This window comes from Macrosteles quadrilineatus, unplaced genomic scaffold, assembly GCF_028750875.1.
Source record: "Macrosteles quadrilineatus isolate MER2022 unplaced genomic scaffold, UCM_ALF_1.0 Scaffold_2__2_contigs__length_208266976, whole genome shotgun sequence".
Lineage (NCBI taxonomy): Eukaryota > Metazoa > Arthropoda > Insecta > Hemiptera > Cicadellidae > Macrosteles > Macrosteles quadrilineatus.
This window is the reverse complement of record NW_026542595.1, coordinates 122,508,103-122,529,137: the sequence shown is the minus strand read 5'-3', so window position 1 is coordinate 122,529,137 and position 21,035 is coordinate 122,508,103. Positions and strand designations below refer to the sequence as shown.

The window sequence follows — 21,035 nt, the reverse complement described above, 5'->3', positions numbered from 1 at the left end:
GTATATGCCTAAACCTCTTTGGATTAATAGTACGGTGCAATTAGACCTAAACCGGGACATCCAAAAAAAAAGTTTCAAACCAGTGCCAAATTGTTGAGTACACTTCCCTCAATATGTAAAAAAAAGTTACACTGATTTGAGTGTCGGGTTTGGGGGGCGAGGGGGTGAAAATAGGACTTTTTTTACTTTTTCGCAAATACCTCAAAAACGGTGCGTTTTTCTAAGAATATAATGAATTACAAAAATAATCTACATTAAATTTCGAACAAAATGATACCATACAATACCTATCTACTATGAACGGTTCAGGTAATATTGAGGGGTAAATGTGATTTTTTTCTTAAAATTCTAAAAAAGTTGTTTTTTAAACGGAGGAAACCCATGGACACCCATAAAAAAAAGTTTCTAATGAGTGCCAAATTGTTCAATAAACCTCCCTTAATATGTAAAAAAAAGTTACACTGATTTGAGTGTCGGGTTAGGGGGGGGAGGGGGTGAAAATGGGGTGAAAATAGGACTTTTTTTACTTTTTCGCAAATACCTCAAAAACGGTGCGTTTTTCTTAGAATATAATGAATTACAAAAATAATATAGATTAAATTTCGAACAAAATGATACCATACAATACCTATCTACTATGAACGGTTCAGGTAATATTGATGGGTAAATGTGATTTTTTTCTTAAAATTCTAAAAAAAGTTGTTTTTTAAATGGAGGAAACCCATGGACACCCATAAAAAAAGTTTCTAACAAGTGCCAAATTGTTTAATAACCCTCCCTTAATATGTGTAAAAAAGTTACACTGATTTTCGTGCCGGTCTTGGGTAGGAGGGTGTGAAAACAGGGTTGGGAATTTTATTCATAAGTAATTTTGAAAATTTTGTTAAGTAACACTTTTTATTTTCCATTTTATCACAAATATAACTACAATATAAATAAATATGACTTACCTACCTAAAAAAGACAAACCTACCTAGATACGGGAACACGGTGAACTTTCTACCGTTTGAATTCCTAAGAAGATGGAATAAAAAATAACTGAAGTTACAACAATTTTTAGTTGTAAAATTATTGTGATTAAGGCTACGCTATTCAGGGTTGCCTCATTTTACAAATAAAAATCGTAATATTTATTTTTTTTTTATTATTTTAAAAGCTAAATAAAAGTGTTACAGTACAGACATTTTTTCATAAAATTAGCCATTTCTAGCAATTTCAATTAAAAAAAATTAAATGGCCGCCATTTTAAAATTTTTATTGGATTAAGATAATTTTTTTCTAACGTGGGTCTATTTTACCTCAACATACATACCAAGTTTGTTAATGATCGGTTAAAAAATTCAGAGATGAAATAATGTTTTTGTGAAAAAAACAAAATGGCAAATATCTGGTTAACGAAGCGATTTTGGAAAAAAATACTCTTGATTTTCTTTTTATTTTCACCCATAGAACCATTTCCTGGGGTTTGGCTGTTTACTTACAGGTTTCCCTGTATACAAGATGTCTCACCTAAAGTGAACCAATAGCTAACTTTTTTATCATGGGTTATACAGTTAGTTGACTTCTTATGGGACACTCCCCTTTATTTTTTTAGATGATTTGGAATGGTTCCCAATTTTAAAAATATGTCCACCATTTTCCAATATGGCCGACAACTTTGTTACCTATTTCTTATGGAACACCCTGTAGTTTATGATTGTTTTAGTATATAAATCTAATTTAAAAACATTTTTAATTTTGACCTTTTCTCTTAAAAGGTACTCGTTTAGGAGTTACAGCATGGAAAAAGGCTTGTTGTGTACATTCCGCATCCTGTAACTCATAAACGAGTAAGTTAATAGAGAAAATGCAAAGAACAAAAACTTTTTTATGGGTATCTATGGTTTTCCTGCATTTAAAAAACAACCTTTTAGAATTTAAAAAAAATCACATTTACCCCTCAATATCTCCTAACACGTTCATGGTAGATAGGTATTGTATGGCATCATCTTGTTTGAAATTTAATATAGATTATTTTTGTAGTTCATTATATTTTAAGAAAAACGCTCCATTTTCGAGATATTTGGAAAATAGCAAAAAAAGTCCCATTCCCCCCCCCTTTTCTTTTAACCCTCCTTCCCAAATCCGACACTAAAATCCGTGTAACTTTTTTATACATATTAAGGGAGGTTAATTGAACAATTTGGCACTCATTAGAAACTTTTTTTATAGGTGTCCATGGGTTTCCTCCATTTAAAAAACAACTTTTTTAGAATTTTAAGAACAAAATCACATTTACCCCTCAATATTACCTGAACCGTTCATAGTAGATACGTATTGTATGGTATCATTTTGTTCGAAATTTAATGTATATTATTTTTGTAATTCATTATATTTTAAGAAAAACGCATGGTTTTTGAGGTATTTGCGAAAAAGTAAAAAAAAGTCCTATTTTCACCCCATTTTCACCCCTCCCCCCCAAACCCGACACTCAAATCAGTGTAACTTTTTTTTACATATTGAGGGAAGTGTATTCAACAATTTGGCACTGGTTTGAAACTTGTTTTTTGGATGTCCCGGTTTGCTCTTGTTTTAAGCTAATTGCACTGTACTATAAATAAAACACCAATTCAATGTTAATACTTTTTAATATACTTCGAATTCAAAAATGTTATTACAAAATTGATGTTACCAGTTTGGAATAAAGTTTCAGAAGAAGGGTCCAAGGATAATCTCTACGCAGAGAGACATCTCTATTTATCCACTACTCAGGACTATCAACTGATAAAACTAAATTATTATAATAATATAAAGTTATAACAACGAGTACAGGCCTACCGGATCTGTCATATTCGGTTAATTGAAATACCGTAGTTTTTAAGATGGATGGAAAAGAAAAATTGATGCAGTAGTTAATAACAAAATACTCACTGCATTCAAACCGGATAAAAACATGCCTTAAAATTAAGCTGTTCAAGCACTCATCTTGCACCTTAGGCCTACAATAACCTATATTCAGCCTATACAATCTTCAGTGTGTGATAAAAATCTAATCTCATCTCTATAATAGGATATGATTATGAGGCCAATAAATGTAAGAAAACTTCCATCTCTACTTTATTTACCTAGCCCAAGGTCTATTTGTAACAGAAAGGTACCATTAGATGATTTATTTCATTGTCATTTATTCAACACAAGTTATCTTGACTTTTTGTTTAATTCGGACTGTTTATCAAACGCAAATGCACTAAATGACAAAATCAAACCTATTCAAAATAAGAGTACAACACTATATACCAACCTTTTCACAACATTTAGTAAAATAAAAAACTCAAATGAAAAGACAACTCAATTGTTGACACTCAATTTAAAGTACTCGGTACAATACCTAAAAAAGTCAAACATCAAGCAGTACCTTTTAATTTTCACAAATGATACAAAAACGAACAAACATTCTTAAATTAATACATCAGTTAGTTTATGTGACTATGTGAGACATGTAACTAATATTGTAGGTTTATTCTAATTCAAGATTTATGTGGATTCAATACGTTAATCAACTTCTCATCTATCTATCAATCTATCTATTTAATTATGTAAGGCGATTCTTTGTGTCATAATTGTTGGGAACTGGGAAGTCATAGAACGACTGGAGAGGGCTCGAATTAAAGGTTCTCTATCCCGTTACGACGGGAAAAATACTGAAGTTTTCTAAATTTCAACACAAAATTAGATATATAATGTAAAATTATCTCCATAAGAAAAATATTAAAGCCGTTTACAGCTGATTATTGTTTATATCAATACAGCTGATTTTTGTTTACTTCAATACAGCTGATCAAGATTTGTATTGTTTAGGTGGCAAAGGCAAAGGGGTTTCTCATTTTATTCCCATATAGGGAATAATTTGTCTTTCCCGCTACTTTGATTGACAAGTAGTGGGGGTAAAAAGCCTTTTGTTTTGACCAGTCTCAAAACTCGTGCCGTCCGTGACAGTAGAGTTTTTGGGCAATACATTGTCCAGGCTGTTCATTATCATTTATTTACATTTGTTAAAGTAAAGTCAATCAATTCAAGGTTAGGCTATATCATTCATTTATGTTTGTTTAGTTTTTCATATTTTGACAATTCCATAAACTTAGTTTTTTTACAGCAAGTGCTTTTCGTTTATACAGTCCATTTCAAACAATTACATCAATTTTAATTTGCTTAATATAGTGTGCCTCAACTATCAACATATAATGTGGGTAAAGTCGATCTCTTTTTAAGGAGGAAAAACTTCTTTATCAGCATCGTACTGTTATTAAATTGAAAAAAAAAAAAAATACAAAAAGATATACGTCTAATAACACTAGTAATACTATATTTACACTTATACTGTTGACTCACAAGACGGAAAATACATATGAAAGATGGTAATTGGGGATCGATTTTGATTGGACAATCCAATCATCATCAGACCCTATAGACGAATGTTTGGTTATGATGATGATTGGAGTCGAAATTGATCACCGCTTACCATTTTACATGAGTGAGTCAACAGTAAAAGTGTAAATATACTATTACTAGTGTTATTAGACGTATATATTTTTGTTTTTTCAGCTTAAGGAAGAATACCACTACATACACTTACACAAAGAGTAGTTTCTATTTTTATGTTGATCAGAAACAAATCTGGAGATGAGTTTGGTCAATGTGATGCCTTTACACTAATTTTGTTAAACCTTTACAAAAGGAGTATGCAATTAGAATTAATAATGATTGGGTCAGGATGCTAATTTACCGGGGCTACCCAAGAACTAAGCTTAGGCCTATCTCAACACACAATTATATTTCACAAAGATAATTTTCAAAATTCTAATCACTGAAGCCTTTTTTATTAGTAACTACAAGACCAAAGCTACCTTAGTAAACCAGTATTTCACAAACAATTATGTTTGCTGTCTTAAACAGATTTAAACATCTGGAATGATTCAAAAAATTTATTGAAAATAACATCAACTAAAGTAAACAAACAGTTTTTTACACAAACGATATAGTGTACAGTATGGGGATATCCAATCCTGACAATTAGATAACTCATAATCAAATTATATCTATAATTTGATTATGAGTTTATAATACAATAATTTGTATTAAATTTGAGCTTTTTAGGGACTTATATCCCTACAAGGGAACAAGCCCCTAGTTTTCATTGGAAATATAATACAGTACAAACATTTGATAAATCAACACTACATACGTTTTTATAACCTGTACAGATAATGAGTGTTACTGAAATTCTGTAAAAGCCAGTCTTGATACTAAGAGTAGGGACAAATTAGCACAATAAAATAAAATAATATTTATGAAAATGTAAATAAAATAGAAAAAGTGACTAAATTTTAACATTAATGGGTTTTCTGGATCTTCTGGATTTTCTGAGCAATGATTCGTGATTAATTAAACATATTGCACCCAAAGTTTTTCCATATATGGGAAGATGGTTTAGAAGGATTTTCCGCATGCTCTCCACTTTTGGATCACTCTCTAATATGAACCAAAGAATGTTTGTTTATATAGCTTTGGCATGCAAAGTGCCTTCTGCACATAGTAACACCTATAAGGTTGCTCTCCGGAGTGAACTAACTAATGTATGTTTCTTTATTTTCCTGTAGGCAGTGAGGGATTTTCCACTGAGGCAACTCTCTGGTGTATGTTGCTTCATGTTTTGTTACTTTTATAGGATTTCCTATATAGTTTATACTTAAGGTCGCTATCCGTAGTGTATTAATGTATGTTTCTTCATAATGCTTCTAATTTGCAACAATTTTCCACATATAGTACACTTATAGAGTCGCTCTCCTGTACGTACTATGATGTTTGAGTCTTCATATTGTCCTTAGATTTGAGGGATTTTCCACAAAATAGAACACTTATGGTCGCTCTCCGTTGTGAATCAATGAATGTCGCTTCATATTTGATTTATTTGAGAAGAGTTTTCCACATGTAGTACACTTATGAGGTCGCTCTTCCGTGTGAACCACTGTATGACTTTGCATATTGCTCCTAGTTTTGAAGGATTTTCCACATATAGTGCACTTATAAGGTCGCTCTTGCGTGTGAACCACTGTATGATTTCTCATATTGTTCTTAGTTTTGAAGGATTTTCCACATATAGTACACATATAAGGTCGCTCTCCCGAGTGAACCAATGTATGCATCTTCATATCGATATCGGTTTTGAAAGCTTTTCCACATATAATACACGAATGAGGTCGCTCTCCGGTGTGAACCACTATATGAATTTTCATATGGAACTTAGTTTTGAAGGATTTTCCACATATAGTGCACTTATGAGGTCGCTCTCCGGTGTGAACCAATGTATGCTTCTTCATAGAGCTCATAAATTTGAAGGATTTTCCACATATACTACACTTATGAGGTCGCTCTTCCGTGTGAACCACTGTATGAATTTTCATAATCTTCCTAGTTTTGAAGGATTTTCCACATATACTACAGTTATAAGGCCGCTCTTCCATGTGAACCACTTTATGAATTTTCATAATCCTCCTAGTTTTGAAGGATTTTCCACATATATTACACTTATAAGGTCGCTCTACCATGTGAATCAATGAATGACGCTTCATTTTGGTTTTGGTTATAAAGGATTTTCCACATGTAGTACACTTATGAGGTTGCTCTTCCGTGTGAACCACTGTATGACTTTGCATATTGCTCCTAGTTTTGAAGGATTTTCCACATACAGTGCACTTATAAGGTCGCTCTTCCGTGTGAACCACTGTATGATTTCTCATATTGTTCCTAGTTTTGAAGGATTTTCCACAAATAGTACACTTATAAGGTCGCTTTCCCGAGTGAACCAATGTATGTATCTTCATATCGATATCGGTTTTGAAAGCTTTTCCACATATACTACACAAATGAGGTCGCTCTTCTGTGTGATGTAATGTATGTGTCTTCATACTTTTCCTAGTTTTATAGGATTTTCCACATATAGCGCACTTATGAGGTCGCTCTTCAGTGTGAAGTAATGTATGAATCTTCATACTGTTACTGGTTTTAAAGGCTTTTCCACATATAATACACGAATGAGGTCGCTCTCTGGTGTGGACCACTGTATGAATTTTCATATGTAACTTAGTTTTAAAGGATTTTCCACATATACTACAGTTATAAGGCCGCTCTTCCATGTGAACCACTTCATGAATTTTCATAATCCTCCTAGTTTTGAAGGATTTTCCACATATATTACACTTATAAGGTCGCTCTACCGTGTGAACCAATGCATGCATCTTAATACGCTCACTGGTTTTGAAGGATTTTCCACATATACTACACGTATGAGGTCGCTCTCCTGTGTGATTTAATGTATGAGCCTTCATATTGTCCTTGGATCTGAATGATTTTCCACATGTATTGCACTTATAAGGACACTTAGCAGAATGTGTCAACAAATGATACTTTACATGGTGTAGTTGAATAAATTTTTTCTCACACATCAAACATCTAAAGGGACGCTCGCCCGTGTGTAAATATATATGACACTTCATTGTTGATAGAGTTGAAAACATTTGTCTACAAATTGGACACTCAAGGGAAGGCTTTTTGGTGATATTTGACATGTTTTAGTTTCAATTTTTGACTTCTAACAGAAAATAATAGGAACTAGTCAGTTGGCTTTGTATGTGTATTAAAATATGTTATTTTTGTAGGACTTTCAAGTGTTTAACAGTTGTACGTGTGTATATTAATTAACTTTAAATATCTCTTGCTTAAATATTTTTATGTGTGTTAAATTGAAGGCATTTTGCTTTTTTTCTGTTCAATCATATTAAATTAGCCTACTTAAAGAATGGCTTAGATGTTTTATGTTGTTTTTAACTAATACTGCATCAGCCATATAAAAGTTATGCTCGTTTTACACAATGAATTACTTACTTAAATTTGTCCTTTAGTTTAGGTAGTAAAAACTTAATCTTGTTAGCTGCTTTTTTAAGTTTTGATGCAATCAGAGATTATGTAAATAATCTTTCTTGATCTTGCCACATGAATAATTGAAGTTCCTTTTTCCTCTTCTAATCTATTGTCTACCCTGTAAAAGACAATATTTTATTAAAACATATATATACACATCTTTTATAAATTTGTAGTTCTATTTGTTTGCTCATTTAGGTTACACTATGATTTCAAAACATTACACATTACAATATTACATTAGGTATTGAATATTTTTGTACAATACACAGTCTTGTTTAAGGCTGAAAATTGTACATACAAGCCTTAAAGTAAGCTGAAAATACTTACCCAATATGGCTTGAAACCAGGATCTAATAAGGCATTTTTTCAGCCGTTCAGCAAATTACAAATTCGCAATGGACATTGTCACAAGGAATTACATTAATAAGACAGGAATACCTATAGGCTATGTACAATCCTTAGGACAACATTTAAGACATATAGAACATTTTACATTGAACACATAGAAATAATATTTAATATTCAGGGTGTCCACAAAAGATTTGTCATTAATTTCCATGACTTTCCATGACTATCCATGACCATTTACCATTGATTTCCATGACTCACGAACTTTACACACAAATTATAATATAACATACACACACAAATAATACTGCCTGGACATGTTATTTTGCAGAAAATACTGAAATATGTAATAACAGATAACAATGGAGTACAATAAGTACAACAATGAACTAAAACAAACCGAAAACTCATAAAATAATACAACTGTAATAAATTGAATTGTCGAACATTTGTGAAAAATGCTATAACAGTCCGGGTTACGGCTGACTAGAGCATTGAATGGTCCCCTCAAATCCATCCATAATTGGAAATTTCCATGACTTTCCATGACTTCTTGCCTATTTCCCTGACTTTCAATGACCAAAAATTTTTTCCATGACTTTCCATGACTATCCCTGACTTTCCAGAATGTGGACACCCTGAATATTTAATGGTAATTCTTGGTTTTTGAGAGTCTAGCATTTGTTTTGGCTTGAATCGGACAGATATTGTATTTTTGAGGGTTTATATATCCCTAAAATAGTTTTGCCAGCATATCTAAAAAAATGCACACTTAAATGTTAACCAACTGCTGTTCTGAATATAAGAAGGTTTCAACTGACTACAAGATCCCTCTCCGTAGAACGGGCACACAGCTAGTAGTAAATAAAATTGGCCCTAAAACAGATCCTTGGGGGATGCTATAAGTACAGTAGTCAAAACTTTTGAGAGATTACCATTTACATCAACAACTTGTCTGCGGTTACCAAAATAAGATCTGAATATTGACAGCTCCTTACCCTCTAAACCATAAAATTTTGATTTCTCTGAGTTGTTTCCGAAAAAGGAAAACAGTTGCTTTTCCAAGAGCAATTCAAATGTTATATTTTAAAAAGTGAAAGCATTCTTAACAAATTTTAAAATATGTTTGTTGTATTAAAAAGTGAAAGAATTGCTACAACTTAAACTGTAACTGTGTAAAGTTAAAAATAGTTCTAAAGTATGTTTGTGCTTTGTAATTTTCAATTCTATTTACATACGAACTAAGGGCCCTTTCACACGAGGCCACTGGTGGCCGCCACTGGTTGCCCGCCACATCTTTAACATTATGTTAAATGGGACCTTTCACACACAGCCACTGCAGTTGCCCGCAACTACACAGTGGCCGAGCAGTGTCTCCTCACGCAACTGCTAGTCGGCCACCGCTGGCAACCGAAGTGGCGGAAACTCGTCGCGGGGCATTGAATTAAATGGGAGCGTTCACACGAAGCCACCAGTGGCCGCCACCGCGAATGCGCGCTCATCTACTATTTTGGTTAAGTTCACGTGCAGACTGCAGAAACAAACGCACTGTGGTTGTTGTTGAGTGTTTCCATGTTGAATTGTTGTTTGTGAAAATGAGGGATCAGAAGAAAAATAAAGAGAACGTTACTGAAAAAGAAGAAGACAAAAGAAGAAGAACAGAATAAGAGACTAAACAAAATAATGGTAGACAAAGTGAATATTGAAGATCTCATTTGCGAAATTGAAAAGTACCCGGCAATTTGGGATAGTACGCATGTGTCTTCGCCTTATTTGCTTTATTATCAACGCAAAACGTAGGAGATGTTCATTGTTCGGTAGCAATTTTGCAACTACCAATTTACAGTGGATGTAGTGTGGCTTGTCAGTTGCCTGTACCATCCTCTGCAGTTGCCCGGCCGGTAACCAAAGCGCGGACACCGGTGGCCGCCACCAGTGGCCTCGTGTGAAAGGGCCCTTAGTATGTTTGTCTGAGTGTCTGTAATATTTATCTCAAAATCCAGCGGAAGGATTTTTACTAAATTTTGGAATTAGGGACATATAGCCCCAAAATCATGATTGGTAAGCTGTTCCCGGGTACTATTTTATAAGATAAGCAATTTGTTTATACTGAAGCAGATTTATTGTTAATGTTAATAAACTGTATTCAATTTCGGTCGTTTAAATAGAAACTGTTCATCAAACCACTTACAGAGTGAGTTCCAGTAAACTTAAAGAGCTTATAGCCTTCTTATTTGTTATTGCATACATATTTGATGTGTCACAAAATATACTTAGTTTACATAAAATTTTTGGTCAGTTTTGCTTACTTAAAAAGTCAGTGGCACACACTGTCTGTGGCTCAACTAACTTATTTGTACTCGCTACAGTTTTATTGTAGCAACGACATGTCTATTATAATGAGTCGCTACAGTTTTATTGTAGCAACGACATGTCTATTTTAATGAGTCGCTACAGTTTTATTGTAGCAACGACATGTCTATTTTAATGAGTCGCTACAGTTTTATTGTAGCAACGACATGTCTATTTTTATGTGTAGGCAAAGGCAATAACTTGCCCCACTTCCTAGCAAACATAAGTTTGAGATATTTTTGGCTATTCAAGAATATTAGTCCTGATTTGTATAGTGCCTAGATAAGTTCCCTTTTCAATCCTACATGATTTTTAGATTTGATCTAAACAGTCATTTAGAAACTAATTATCGAATAAGGTGATTGAAATATTTACAAGTCTAGTATAAATTTATTTTGGTGCACTTTTGATTATTTACTAATTTGTAATATTATTAGATAGGTAACTAATAAATACATTTTTCTGTTAAATGGCATCCTAGTCCATTAACTTGTGATACAAACTGTGATGTCTCTTTAAGTATCTAATTGTAATTAATTAGTTATATGTTCTATTATAAGTAATTTATTGAATTCCTTATCTTATCTTAGGCACAGTAGGCTATTTTTCATCACTTGGACCAAAGGAAAGAATTTTTATAAGCATCGCCTGTAATTTATCTTGACTATCTTTATTCATTCTCATACATAACTTTGGAGCAGTAACTTGCTCCTAGTGAAGGGGATGTAGATGAAAGCCCCTTGTAGGCCATGTAATGGACTATATTTTTTGTTAGGTATCCTGTACAAAGTATGAAGCCTCTACTGTCAGACGTTTATTTTATTGGGAGCGAGCTGGGCTAGTGGTAGAACTCAGGGCTTCAAAGTCCAAAGGTCCCAGGGGTCAAATCCTCCCAATCACCAATATACATAGGGTATAAAAAATAAACACTTTTTACAAAATTGAGAAGTAAGAAGGAGAGGATTCATGCATTGGTACGCTTAAGTGATGTCTAGCATCAGTTGCTGGTGTCTAGCACCATTTGCTTGTGTCTAGCATTAGTTGCTGGTTTCAAGAGAAAATTTTATTCGTACCCTTTTTGCTCCACTTTCCCCCCTCGCCATAACATTACTACAGCACTCACGCAATATGAGTCTTTGTGCGCTACAACTGCTGTACAAAAATATGCTGTAAGGCCATCACTGTTCGTTCGAGCTCTTCCTTGCTCTGCTGGATTAGTATCCTACCAGCAGTGGAATGATTTACTGTAGTCAGTAGTACATTTACGCTCCAATATACCGGAGCTATTAGCACACAGTATCCCACAAGCTTGTATCCTCTGTACGTATCTTACTATTTTGTGACAAAACTATAATTTTAAAATAGTTGAAAGTTTGGTTTAAAGATAAGTTATCATTAAAAGTATTATTTTGAAATTTATTTACATCCAACAATATTTTAAAACCGTTGAAAGTATGGTTTTAAGATAAGTTATCATTAACTGTGTTATTTTGAAATATTATTTACAACCAAAAAATCTTTTATCTGCGTTACACTTTTTCAGTAGATATTGACTTAAGAATGAGTTACTGCATTCATGCTAGACTAGCCTTTCTTTCGTAGAACTCAAAGATAAGTTATCATTAACTGTGTTATTTTGAAATATTATTTACAACCAAAAAATCTTTTATCTGCGTTACACTTTTTCAGTAGATATTGACTTAAGAATGAGTTACTGCATTCATGCTAGACTAGCCTTTCTTTCGTATATGGCATGGTTTTTTATCCCCGGTTATGCTTGAATGTGCAAAACGAAATCATTGACTTTGGGTGCAAATAGATTTTTTGTCCTGTTGTAAAATATGATGCATATGTTATGGTGGCGTGTGTTTTAGGTTGGTTATGTTTGAGTGTGATGATGTCCACTGAATCTCCTAGCCTAGGCCTATGTTAGGAAGTATTGTATTTGCCTAAACCTCTTTGAATGAATTAAATAAAACACCAAATCAATGTTAATACTTTTTAATATACTTCGAATTCAAACATGTTATTACAAAATTGATGTTACCAGTTTGGACTAAAATTTCAGAAGAAGGATACAAAGATCATCTCTACGCAGAGAGACATCTCTATTTATCCACTACTCAGGACTACCAACTAATAAAACTAAATTATTATAATAATATAAAGTTATAACAACGAGTACAGGCCTACCGGATCTGTCATATTCGGTTAATTGAAATACCGTAGTTTTTTAAAAGATGGATGGAAAGGAAAAATTGATGCAGTAGTTAATAACAAAATACTCACTGCATTTAAACCGGATAAAAACATGCCTTAAAATTAAGCTGTTCAAGCACTCGTCTTGCACCTTAGGCCTACAATAACCTATATTCAGCCTAAACAATCTTCTGTGTGTGATAAAAATCTAATCTCATCTCTATAATAGGATATGATTATGAGGCCAATAAATGTAAGAAAACTTCCATCTCTACTTTATTTACCTAGCCCAAGGTCTATTTGTAACAGAAAGGTACCATTAGATGATTTATTTCATTGTCATTTATTCAACACAAGTTATCTTGACTTTTTGTTTAATTCGGACTGTTTATCAAACGCAAATGCACCAAATGACAAAATCAAACCTATTCAAAGAAAACAGTACAACACTATATACTAACCTTTTCACAAAATTTTGTAAAATAAAAAACTCAAATGAAAAGACGACTCAATTTAAAGTACAATACCTAAAAAAAAGTCAAACATCAAGCAGTACCTTTTAATTTTCACAAATGATACAAAAACAAACAAACATTCTTAAATTAATACAGCACTTAGTTTATGTGACTATGTGAGACATGTAACTAATATTGTAGGTTTATCCTAATTCAAGATTTATGTGGATTCAATACATTAATCAACCTCTCATCTATCTATCTATTAAATTATGTAAGGCAACTCTTTGTGTCATAATTGTTGGGAACTGGGAAGTCGTAGAACGACTGGAGAGGGCTCGAATTAAAGGTTCTCTATCCCGTTACAACAGGAAAAATACTGAAATTTTCCAAATTTCAACACAAAGTTAGATATATAATGTAAAATTATCTCCATAAGAAAAATATTAAAGCTGTTTACAGCTGATTATTGTTTACTTCAATAGGTACAGCTGATCAAGATTTATATTGTTTTGGCAGCAAAGGGGTTTCTCATTTTATTCCCATATAGGGAATAATTTGTCTTTCCCGCTACTTTGATTGACAAGTAGTGGTGGTAAAAAGCCTTTTGTTTTGACCAGTCTCAAAACTCGTGCCGTCTGTGACAGTCGAGTTTTTGGGCAATACATTGTCCAGGCTGTTCATTATCATTTATTCACATTTGTTAAAGTAAAGTCAATCAATTCAAGGTTAGGCTATATCATTCATTTATGTTTGTTTAGTTTTTCATATTTTAACAATTCCATAAACTTAGTTTTTTTACAGCAAGTGCTTTTCGTTTATACAGTCCATTTCAGACAATTACATCAATTTTAATTTGCTTAATATAGTGTGCCTCAACTATCAACATATAATGTGGGTAAAGTCAATCTCTTTTTAAGGAGGAAAAACTTCTTTATCAGCATCGTACGTGTTATTAAATTTAAAAAAAAAATACAAAAAGATATATGTCTAATAACACTAGTAATAATATATTTACACTTATACTGTTGACTCACAAGACGGAAAATACATATAAAAGATGGTAATTGGGGATCGATTTCGATTGGACAATCCAATCATCATCAGACCCTATAGACGAATGTTTGGTTATGATGATGATTGGAGTCGAAATTGATCACCGCTTACCATTTTACATGAGTGAGTCAACAGTAAAAATGTAAATATATTATTACTAGTGTTATTAGACGTATATATTTTTGTTTTTTCAGCTTAAGAAAGAATACCACTACATACACTTACACAAAGAATAGTTTCTATTTTTATGTTGATCAGAAACAAATCTGGAGATGAGTTTGGTCAATGTGATGCCTTTACACTAATTTTGTTAAACCTTAACAAAAGGAGTACCTATGCAATTAGAATTAATAATGATTGGGTCAGGATGCTAATTTACCGGGGCTACCCAAGAACTAAGCTTATCTCAACACACAATTATATTTCACAAAGATAATTTTCAAAATTCTAATCATTGAAGCCTTTTTTTATTAGTAACTATAAGACCAAAGCTACCTTAGTAAACCAGTATTTCACAAACAATTATGTTTGCTGTCTTAAACAGATTTAAACCTCTGGAATGATTTTAAAAAATTATTGAAAATAACATCAACTAAAGCAAACAAACAGTTTTTTACACAAAAGATATAGTGTACAGTATGGGGATATCCAATCCTGACAATCCTACTATAATATTATAAATGAGAAAGTTTGGATGTATGGATATATGGATGTATGTTTGTGACAAGTGAACGCGAAAAATACTGGTCGGATTGGGCTGAAATTTGGCATGATGATAGCTGACATTCCCGATTAACATATAGGCATATTCTTATTTCAAAAATCCTTTCGGGCTCCGCCCCAGTGGCTCTGGAGTTTCCCATGTTAACCTAATGAGAAATGGAATTATTGAATCTTAACAGCTGTTTCAATTAAACAAGTTGGTCCTGTTCTATGATGTTCAATAGCATTAAAGTTACAAGGATTACCAACAGGGTGCAGCACTATTATTTCTTTTACATTTATGACAACAGCTAATTTGCAACCAAAAGGTGAGTGAGCGTAGCGAACGAACTTCAACCTGGAGGCGAGTTAGCGAAGCGAACGAGCTAAACTGAAGGCAAGTGAGCGCAGCGAACGAGCTCCAACCTAAAGGTGAGTGAGCGTAGCGAACGAGCTCCAACCTAAAGGTGAGTGAGCGTAGCGAACAAACTTCAACAAGGACGTGATTGAGCCATGCGAACGAGATAATCTTGAAAATTAAGAAGTTAAACGGGGCAAAGCCCGTGGGTTACAGCTAGTTAGATATAATTTGATTATGAGTTTATATTACAATAATTTGTATTAAATTTGAGCTTTTTAGGGACTTATATCCCTACAAGGGAACAAGCCCCTAGTTTTCATTGGAAATATAGTACAGTACAGACATTTGATAAATCAACACTACATACGTTTTTATAACCTGTACAGATAAAGAGTTTTACTGAAATTCTGTAAAAGCCAGTCTTGGTACTAAGAGTAGGGACAAATTAGCACGATAAAATAAAATATTTATGAAAATGTAAATAAAATAGAAAAAGTGACTAGGCTACATTTTAACATTAATGGGTTTTCTGGATCAAGGCAATACACAATAATAAGAAAATAGCTGTGGAAAGTACCCTGAACCCCTGACAGGTCAGGTCATTTACATGCAGGGCGTTTTCCTTTAAACACAACCCAAATTACAAGGACCATAAGACACTGTTTAACGACTAAAAAAACTCACATTTTGGTATACCTGTTTCTATATATTTTATTGCCCATCTTCTGATACGCATTGTTGCATGGTTATCTATGAATTTTAGTGTTGTTGGGAATTCATTGTGAATAAGTCTCAACTGGGTGTTTTCTTGAGTATGTGAAAAAAAACTATAATAGGCCTACTGTACATCTTATCTGTATCTATAATACCCCCACCACAGTAAAACAGCCGTCTAAGTGAATTTCAATTTGGCTGAATTGATTTTCTATTCAAATAACATTAACGAGTACCTAGGTAGGCTGCTACAAGGAAACTAATAAAGTGTGTCGTAACTGCTAGTTTACAATAAATGATCAATAACACTAAACCTTATAGATAAAGTGAACGATGCGTATTAGATGATCAGCAATGAAGTTAAGAAGACCCACATGACCAGGTTTTGTTGTTAAAAAGTGTCTCATGATAGTTGTAACTATTTGGGTTGTGATTACAAACGAACCCTTGTATTTAAGTTGTCAGTTGTCATATGTATGTAAAAAACTATGTAATTTCAATTTATCAAAATAAATAAACAGTCCTCCTAGATCCTAGATACAACCAAGCCTTGTATAGGGTGACTGACAAATTGGATGTTTTTTAAGCGAATACTCTGCGTGTGATAGTTATTGTCACTAAGGAGGTGTGTCATTCAATTCTGTACATATTATGCCGTTTTATTAGCCATATAGTATTGGACAGTAAACACCTTACGTTTGCCTATTATGAACACGTGTGAAATGCCATGCCTATCACAAAAGTGCAGGAACTTTTTTTGCTTTCTGCCCCTATACCATAGGAGACTATATGGAAAAAGTATTGTTTTAGTCAAAATTGTCGAGATTGAGGTTTGAGAGAATATATCCGTTTTGGGTTTCACTGAACCCTGAACCCAAAAAAGTTGTATAGGGGGAGAAACTAAAAGTACATCGGTCCCGGGTCTAGGTCTTACCGTGCTACCTACGGTAATAGCTACTTCCCTATAGAGAAATTGGCTAAAAGAAGCTGTATGGCTGAAAAATAACTATTATGACATTTTACATTTTGAAAAGCCTTGGCAGGCTTTAAATACGTAAGTGTTAATGTGCTCAAGTACTTCTTTAGGCCACAGGTGAGACATTTGATAAAAAAATACATACAATAAATACATTTGTTTATTATAGACAAGATCCACCGTACATGCTACCATTGACCATTGATACTACTCACTCAAGTTTCAATAGCCGAAGTGTGTAATAGGTTCCTAGGAAGGGTTATTTTACGTTTCCGTGATAGTATTCTGTTGCCTCAACGTCACGAGATTTGTGTGTGTATGAATTTTTCATCAAGGTGTTCCACTTAATGAACCCAAAACGCTAATGGATCTTAAAGGACACCATTAAACAGGAAGTTGCGGAACAATTTTTGGTGGCTGTAAAAATGCCTAGACGTCTAATAGAACAGTTTAGCATGAATAAAAATGGACTCCACATTTGATATTTTCTAAAAAAAGTAAAGGATATCTGAAAAGTGTAGCATACTATGTTTAGTAAATAGTTTTCTTAAATGGCAAAAGTTTACTAACATAAGTGTTATAATTGACACAAAATTTAATGAGTTATGTTTATTTTAAAAACGTCCGGTTTATTATCAGTCATCCTTTATAACAACATGGAATTTGTATTCTTAGTCTGTTAAAACATACAATTGCTATGATTTTCCTGCACCTTTTATCAACTAAATTTAATAAATTCTTTAAGTTTAATTAGCATTTTTAAAACTTAAACAATCAAGAAAGTGGTCTTGTGCCAATTGAAAAAAATCCTGTCAGTAGGATCTGCAACATTAATATGCATGGTATTGTCTTGTTTTACAATGATCCATGTAACAATTTTTGAAAAACACCATGCTGAGCAATGATTCGTGATTAATTAAATATATTGCACCCAACGGTTTTCCGTATATGGGATGTTGGTTTAGAAGAATTTTCCGAATGCACTCCACTTTTGGATCACTCTAATATGAACCAAAGAATGTTTGTTTATATAGCTTTGGCATGCAAAGTGCCTTCTGCACATAGTAACACTTATAAGGTTTCTCTCTGGTGTGAACTAATAATGTATGTTTCTTTATTTTCCAGTAGGCAGAGAAGGATTTTCCACTGAGGTCACTCTCTGGTGTATGTTGCTTCATATTTTTGTTAATTTTATAGGATTTCCTACATAGTTTATACTTAAGGTCGCTATCCATAGGGTATTAATGTATGTTTCTTCATAATGCTTCTAATTTGCAACAATTTTCAATATATAGTGCACTTATAGGGTCGCTCTCCTGTGTGTTTTGTTTATTTATTTTTTATTTATCTATTCATTACATGTCATTACATCATTTGAAAGGACATAAAGTCATATACAGGATAATACTAAAACTAAGAAATAACAAAAATGACAATTGACGTGACATTTTAATGTATGAGACTTCATATTGTCCTCGGTTTTAAGGGATTTTCCACAAAATAGTACGCTTATGGTCGCTCTCCAGTGTGAATCAATGAATGTCGCTTCATTACGGTTTTAGTTGAGAAGAGTTTTCCACATATAGTACACTTATGAGGTTGCCCTCCTGTGTGAACCAACATATGATTCCTTATTACATTAATGGTTGTAAAGGATTTTCAACATATAGCACATTTATGAGGTCGCTCTCCTGTGTGATCCAATATGAATCTTCATACCGCTCATGGTTTTTAAGGATTTTCCACATATACTACACTTATGAGGTCGCTCTTCCATGTGAACCACTGTATGAGTTTTCATATTGTTCCTAGTTTTGAAGGATTTTCCACATATAGTACACTTATAAGGTCGCTCTTCCGTGTGAACCACCGTATGAATTTTCATATTGTTCCTAGTTGTGAATGATTTTCCACATATAGTACACTTATGTGGTCGCTCTCCAGTGTGAACCAACATATGATTCCTTATTTGAGTAATGGTTGTAAAGGATTTTCCACATATAGCACACTTATGAGGTCGCTCTCTGGCGTGAATCACTGTATGAATTTTCATATGGTTCCTAGTTTTGAAGGATTTTCCACATATAGTACACTTATAAGGTCGCTCTTCCGTGTGAACCAACGTATGAATTTTCATATTGTTCCTAGTTGTGAATGATTTTCCACATATAGTACACTTATGTGGTCGCTCTCCAGTGTGAACCAACATATGATTCCTTATTTGAGTAGTGGTTGTAAAGGATTTTCCACATATAGCACACTTATGAGGTCGCTCTCCGGCGTGAATCAATGTATGCATCTTCATAATCCTCCTGGTTTTGAAGGATTTTCCACATATAGTACACTTATGAGGTCGCTCTTCCGTGTGAACCACTGTATGAATTTTCATATGGTTCCTAGTTTTGAAGGATTTTCCACATATACTACACTTATGAGGTCGCTCTCCTGTGTGATCTAATGTATGAACCTTCATATGGTCCTTGGATCTGAATGATTTTCCACATGTATTGCACTTATAAGGACACTTAGCAGAATGTGTCAACAAATGATACTTTACATTGTGTAGTTTAATAAATGTTTTCCCACACATCAAACATCTAAAGGGACGCTCCCCCGTGTGTAAATATATATGACACTTCATTTTAGAAAAAAAATTTCTACATATTGGACACTCAAGGGGAGGCTTTTTAGTGATCTTAAACATGTTTTTTTTCAATTTTTGACTTGCTAGTAACTAATAGTAACTAGTCATGTATGTATGTGTAAGTGTTTAACAGTTATATATGTGTACATCAATTAACTTTAAACATCTCTTGCTTAAATATTTTTGTGTGTGATAAATTGCAACATAGTTGATTCGAGGCATTTTGCTTTTTTCACTGTTTAATCATAAATTAGCCTACTTAAAAAAATGGCTTAGATGTTTCATGTTGTGAACTAAATTGCATCAGCCATATAAAAGTTATATGTAAAATTTAAGTTTTACATAGTGAATTACTTACTTAATTAGCCCTTTAGTTTAGGTAGTAAAAACTTAATCTTGTTAGCTTTTAAGCTTTTTTAGCTTTACAATCAGTGATTATCTAAATAATCTTTCTTGATCTTGCCACATGAATTGAAGTTTCTTTTTCCTTTTCAAATCTATTGTCTCTCCTGTAAAAGACAATATTTTATTAAAACATATATATATACACTCTTGTATACATTTTTAGTTCTATTTGTTTATTCATTTAGGTTATACTATGATTTCAAAACATTACACATTACAATATTACATTAGGTATTCAATATTTTTGTACAATACACAGTTGTATTTAAGGCTGAAAATTGTACAGACAAGTCTTAAAGTAAGCAAGCTGAAAAGACTTACCCAATATGGCTTGGAACCAGGATCTAATAAGGCATTTATTCAGCCGTTCAGCAAATTACAAATTCACAATGGACATTGTCACAAGAAATTACATTAATAAGGCGGGAATACCTATAGGCTATGTACAATCCTTAGGACAACATTTATTACATGTAGAACATTTACATAGAACACATAGAAAGAATATTTAATATTTAATGGCAATTCTTGGTTTTTGTGAGTCTAGCATTTGTTTTGGCTTGAATCGGTCAGATATTGTATTTTTGAGGGTTTATATGTCCCTATAATAGTTTTTCCAGCGAAAAAATGCACACTTAAATGTTAACCAACTGCTGTTCTGAATATAAGAAGGTTTCAACTGACTACAAGATCCCTCTCCATAGAACGGGCACACAGCTAGTAATAAATAAAATTGGCCCTAAAACAGATCCTTGGGGGATGCCATAAGAAGTAGTCAAAACTTTTGAGAGATTACCATTTACATCAACAACTTGTCTGCGGTTACTAAAATAAGATCTGAATATTGACAGCTCCTTACCCTCT

The 21,035-nt window shown here is 33.1% G+C and overlaps 3 protein-coding genes across 7 annotated transcripts in view; all 3 read right to left on the bottom strand.

The window, feature by feature from the left end:
* The window catches only part of LOC128986329 (zinc finger protein 728-like), a 73,957-nt gene that overhangs the window by 18,579 nt on the left and 34,343 nt on the right, over positions 1 to 21,035 (bottom strand). For 4 of the 5 annotated variants that reach the window (XM_054406652.1, XM_054406654.1, XM_054406651.1 and 1 more), the window contains 2 exons: positions 20,125 to 20,275; positions 7,921 to 8,074 (listed from right to left, as the gene is read on the bottom strand). The gene's annotated coding sequence lies outside the window, so the exon portion shown is untranslated. The remainder of the gene's footprint in view (positions 1 to 7,920; positions 8,075 to 20,124; positions 20,276 to 21,035) is intronic. The other variant, XM_054406653.1, reaches the window with a different exon arrangement.
* LOC128986330 (zinc finger protein 160-like) lies at positions 4,370 to 7,633 on the bottom strand. The gene has a single exon (XM_054406655.1). It carries the CDS (start codon positions 7,602 to 7,604, stop codon positions 5,895 to 5,897), a length of 1,710 nt encoding a protein of 569 aa, XP_054262630.1. The 5' UTR covers positions 7,605 to 7,633; the 3' UTR covers positions 4,370 to 5,894.
* LOC128986331 (gastrula zinc finger protein xLCGF3.1-like) lies at positions 15,466 to 19,730 on the bottom strand. The gene has a single exon (XM_054406656.1). It carries the CDS (start codon positions 19,710 to 19,712, stop codon positions 18,798 to 18,800), a length of 915 nt encoding a protein of 304 aa, XP_054262631.1. The 5' UTR covers positions 19,713 to 19,730; the 3' UTR covers positions 15,466 to 18,797.

Excerpts from the sequence above, each read along its gene's own strand:
- LOC128986330 (XM_054406655.1), bottom strand. The coding sequence starts at position 7,604 with ATGTCAAATATCACCAAAAAGCCTTCCCTTGAGTGTCCAATTTGTAGA.
- LOC128986331 (XM_054406656.1), bottom strand. The coding sequence starts at position 19,712 with ATGTGTGGGAAAACATTTATTAAACTACACAATGTAAAGTATCATTTG.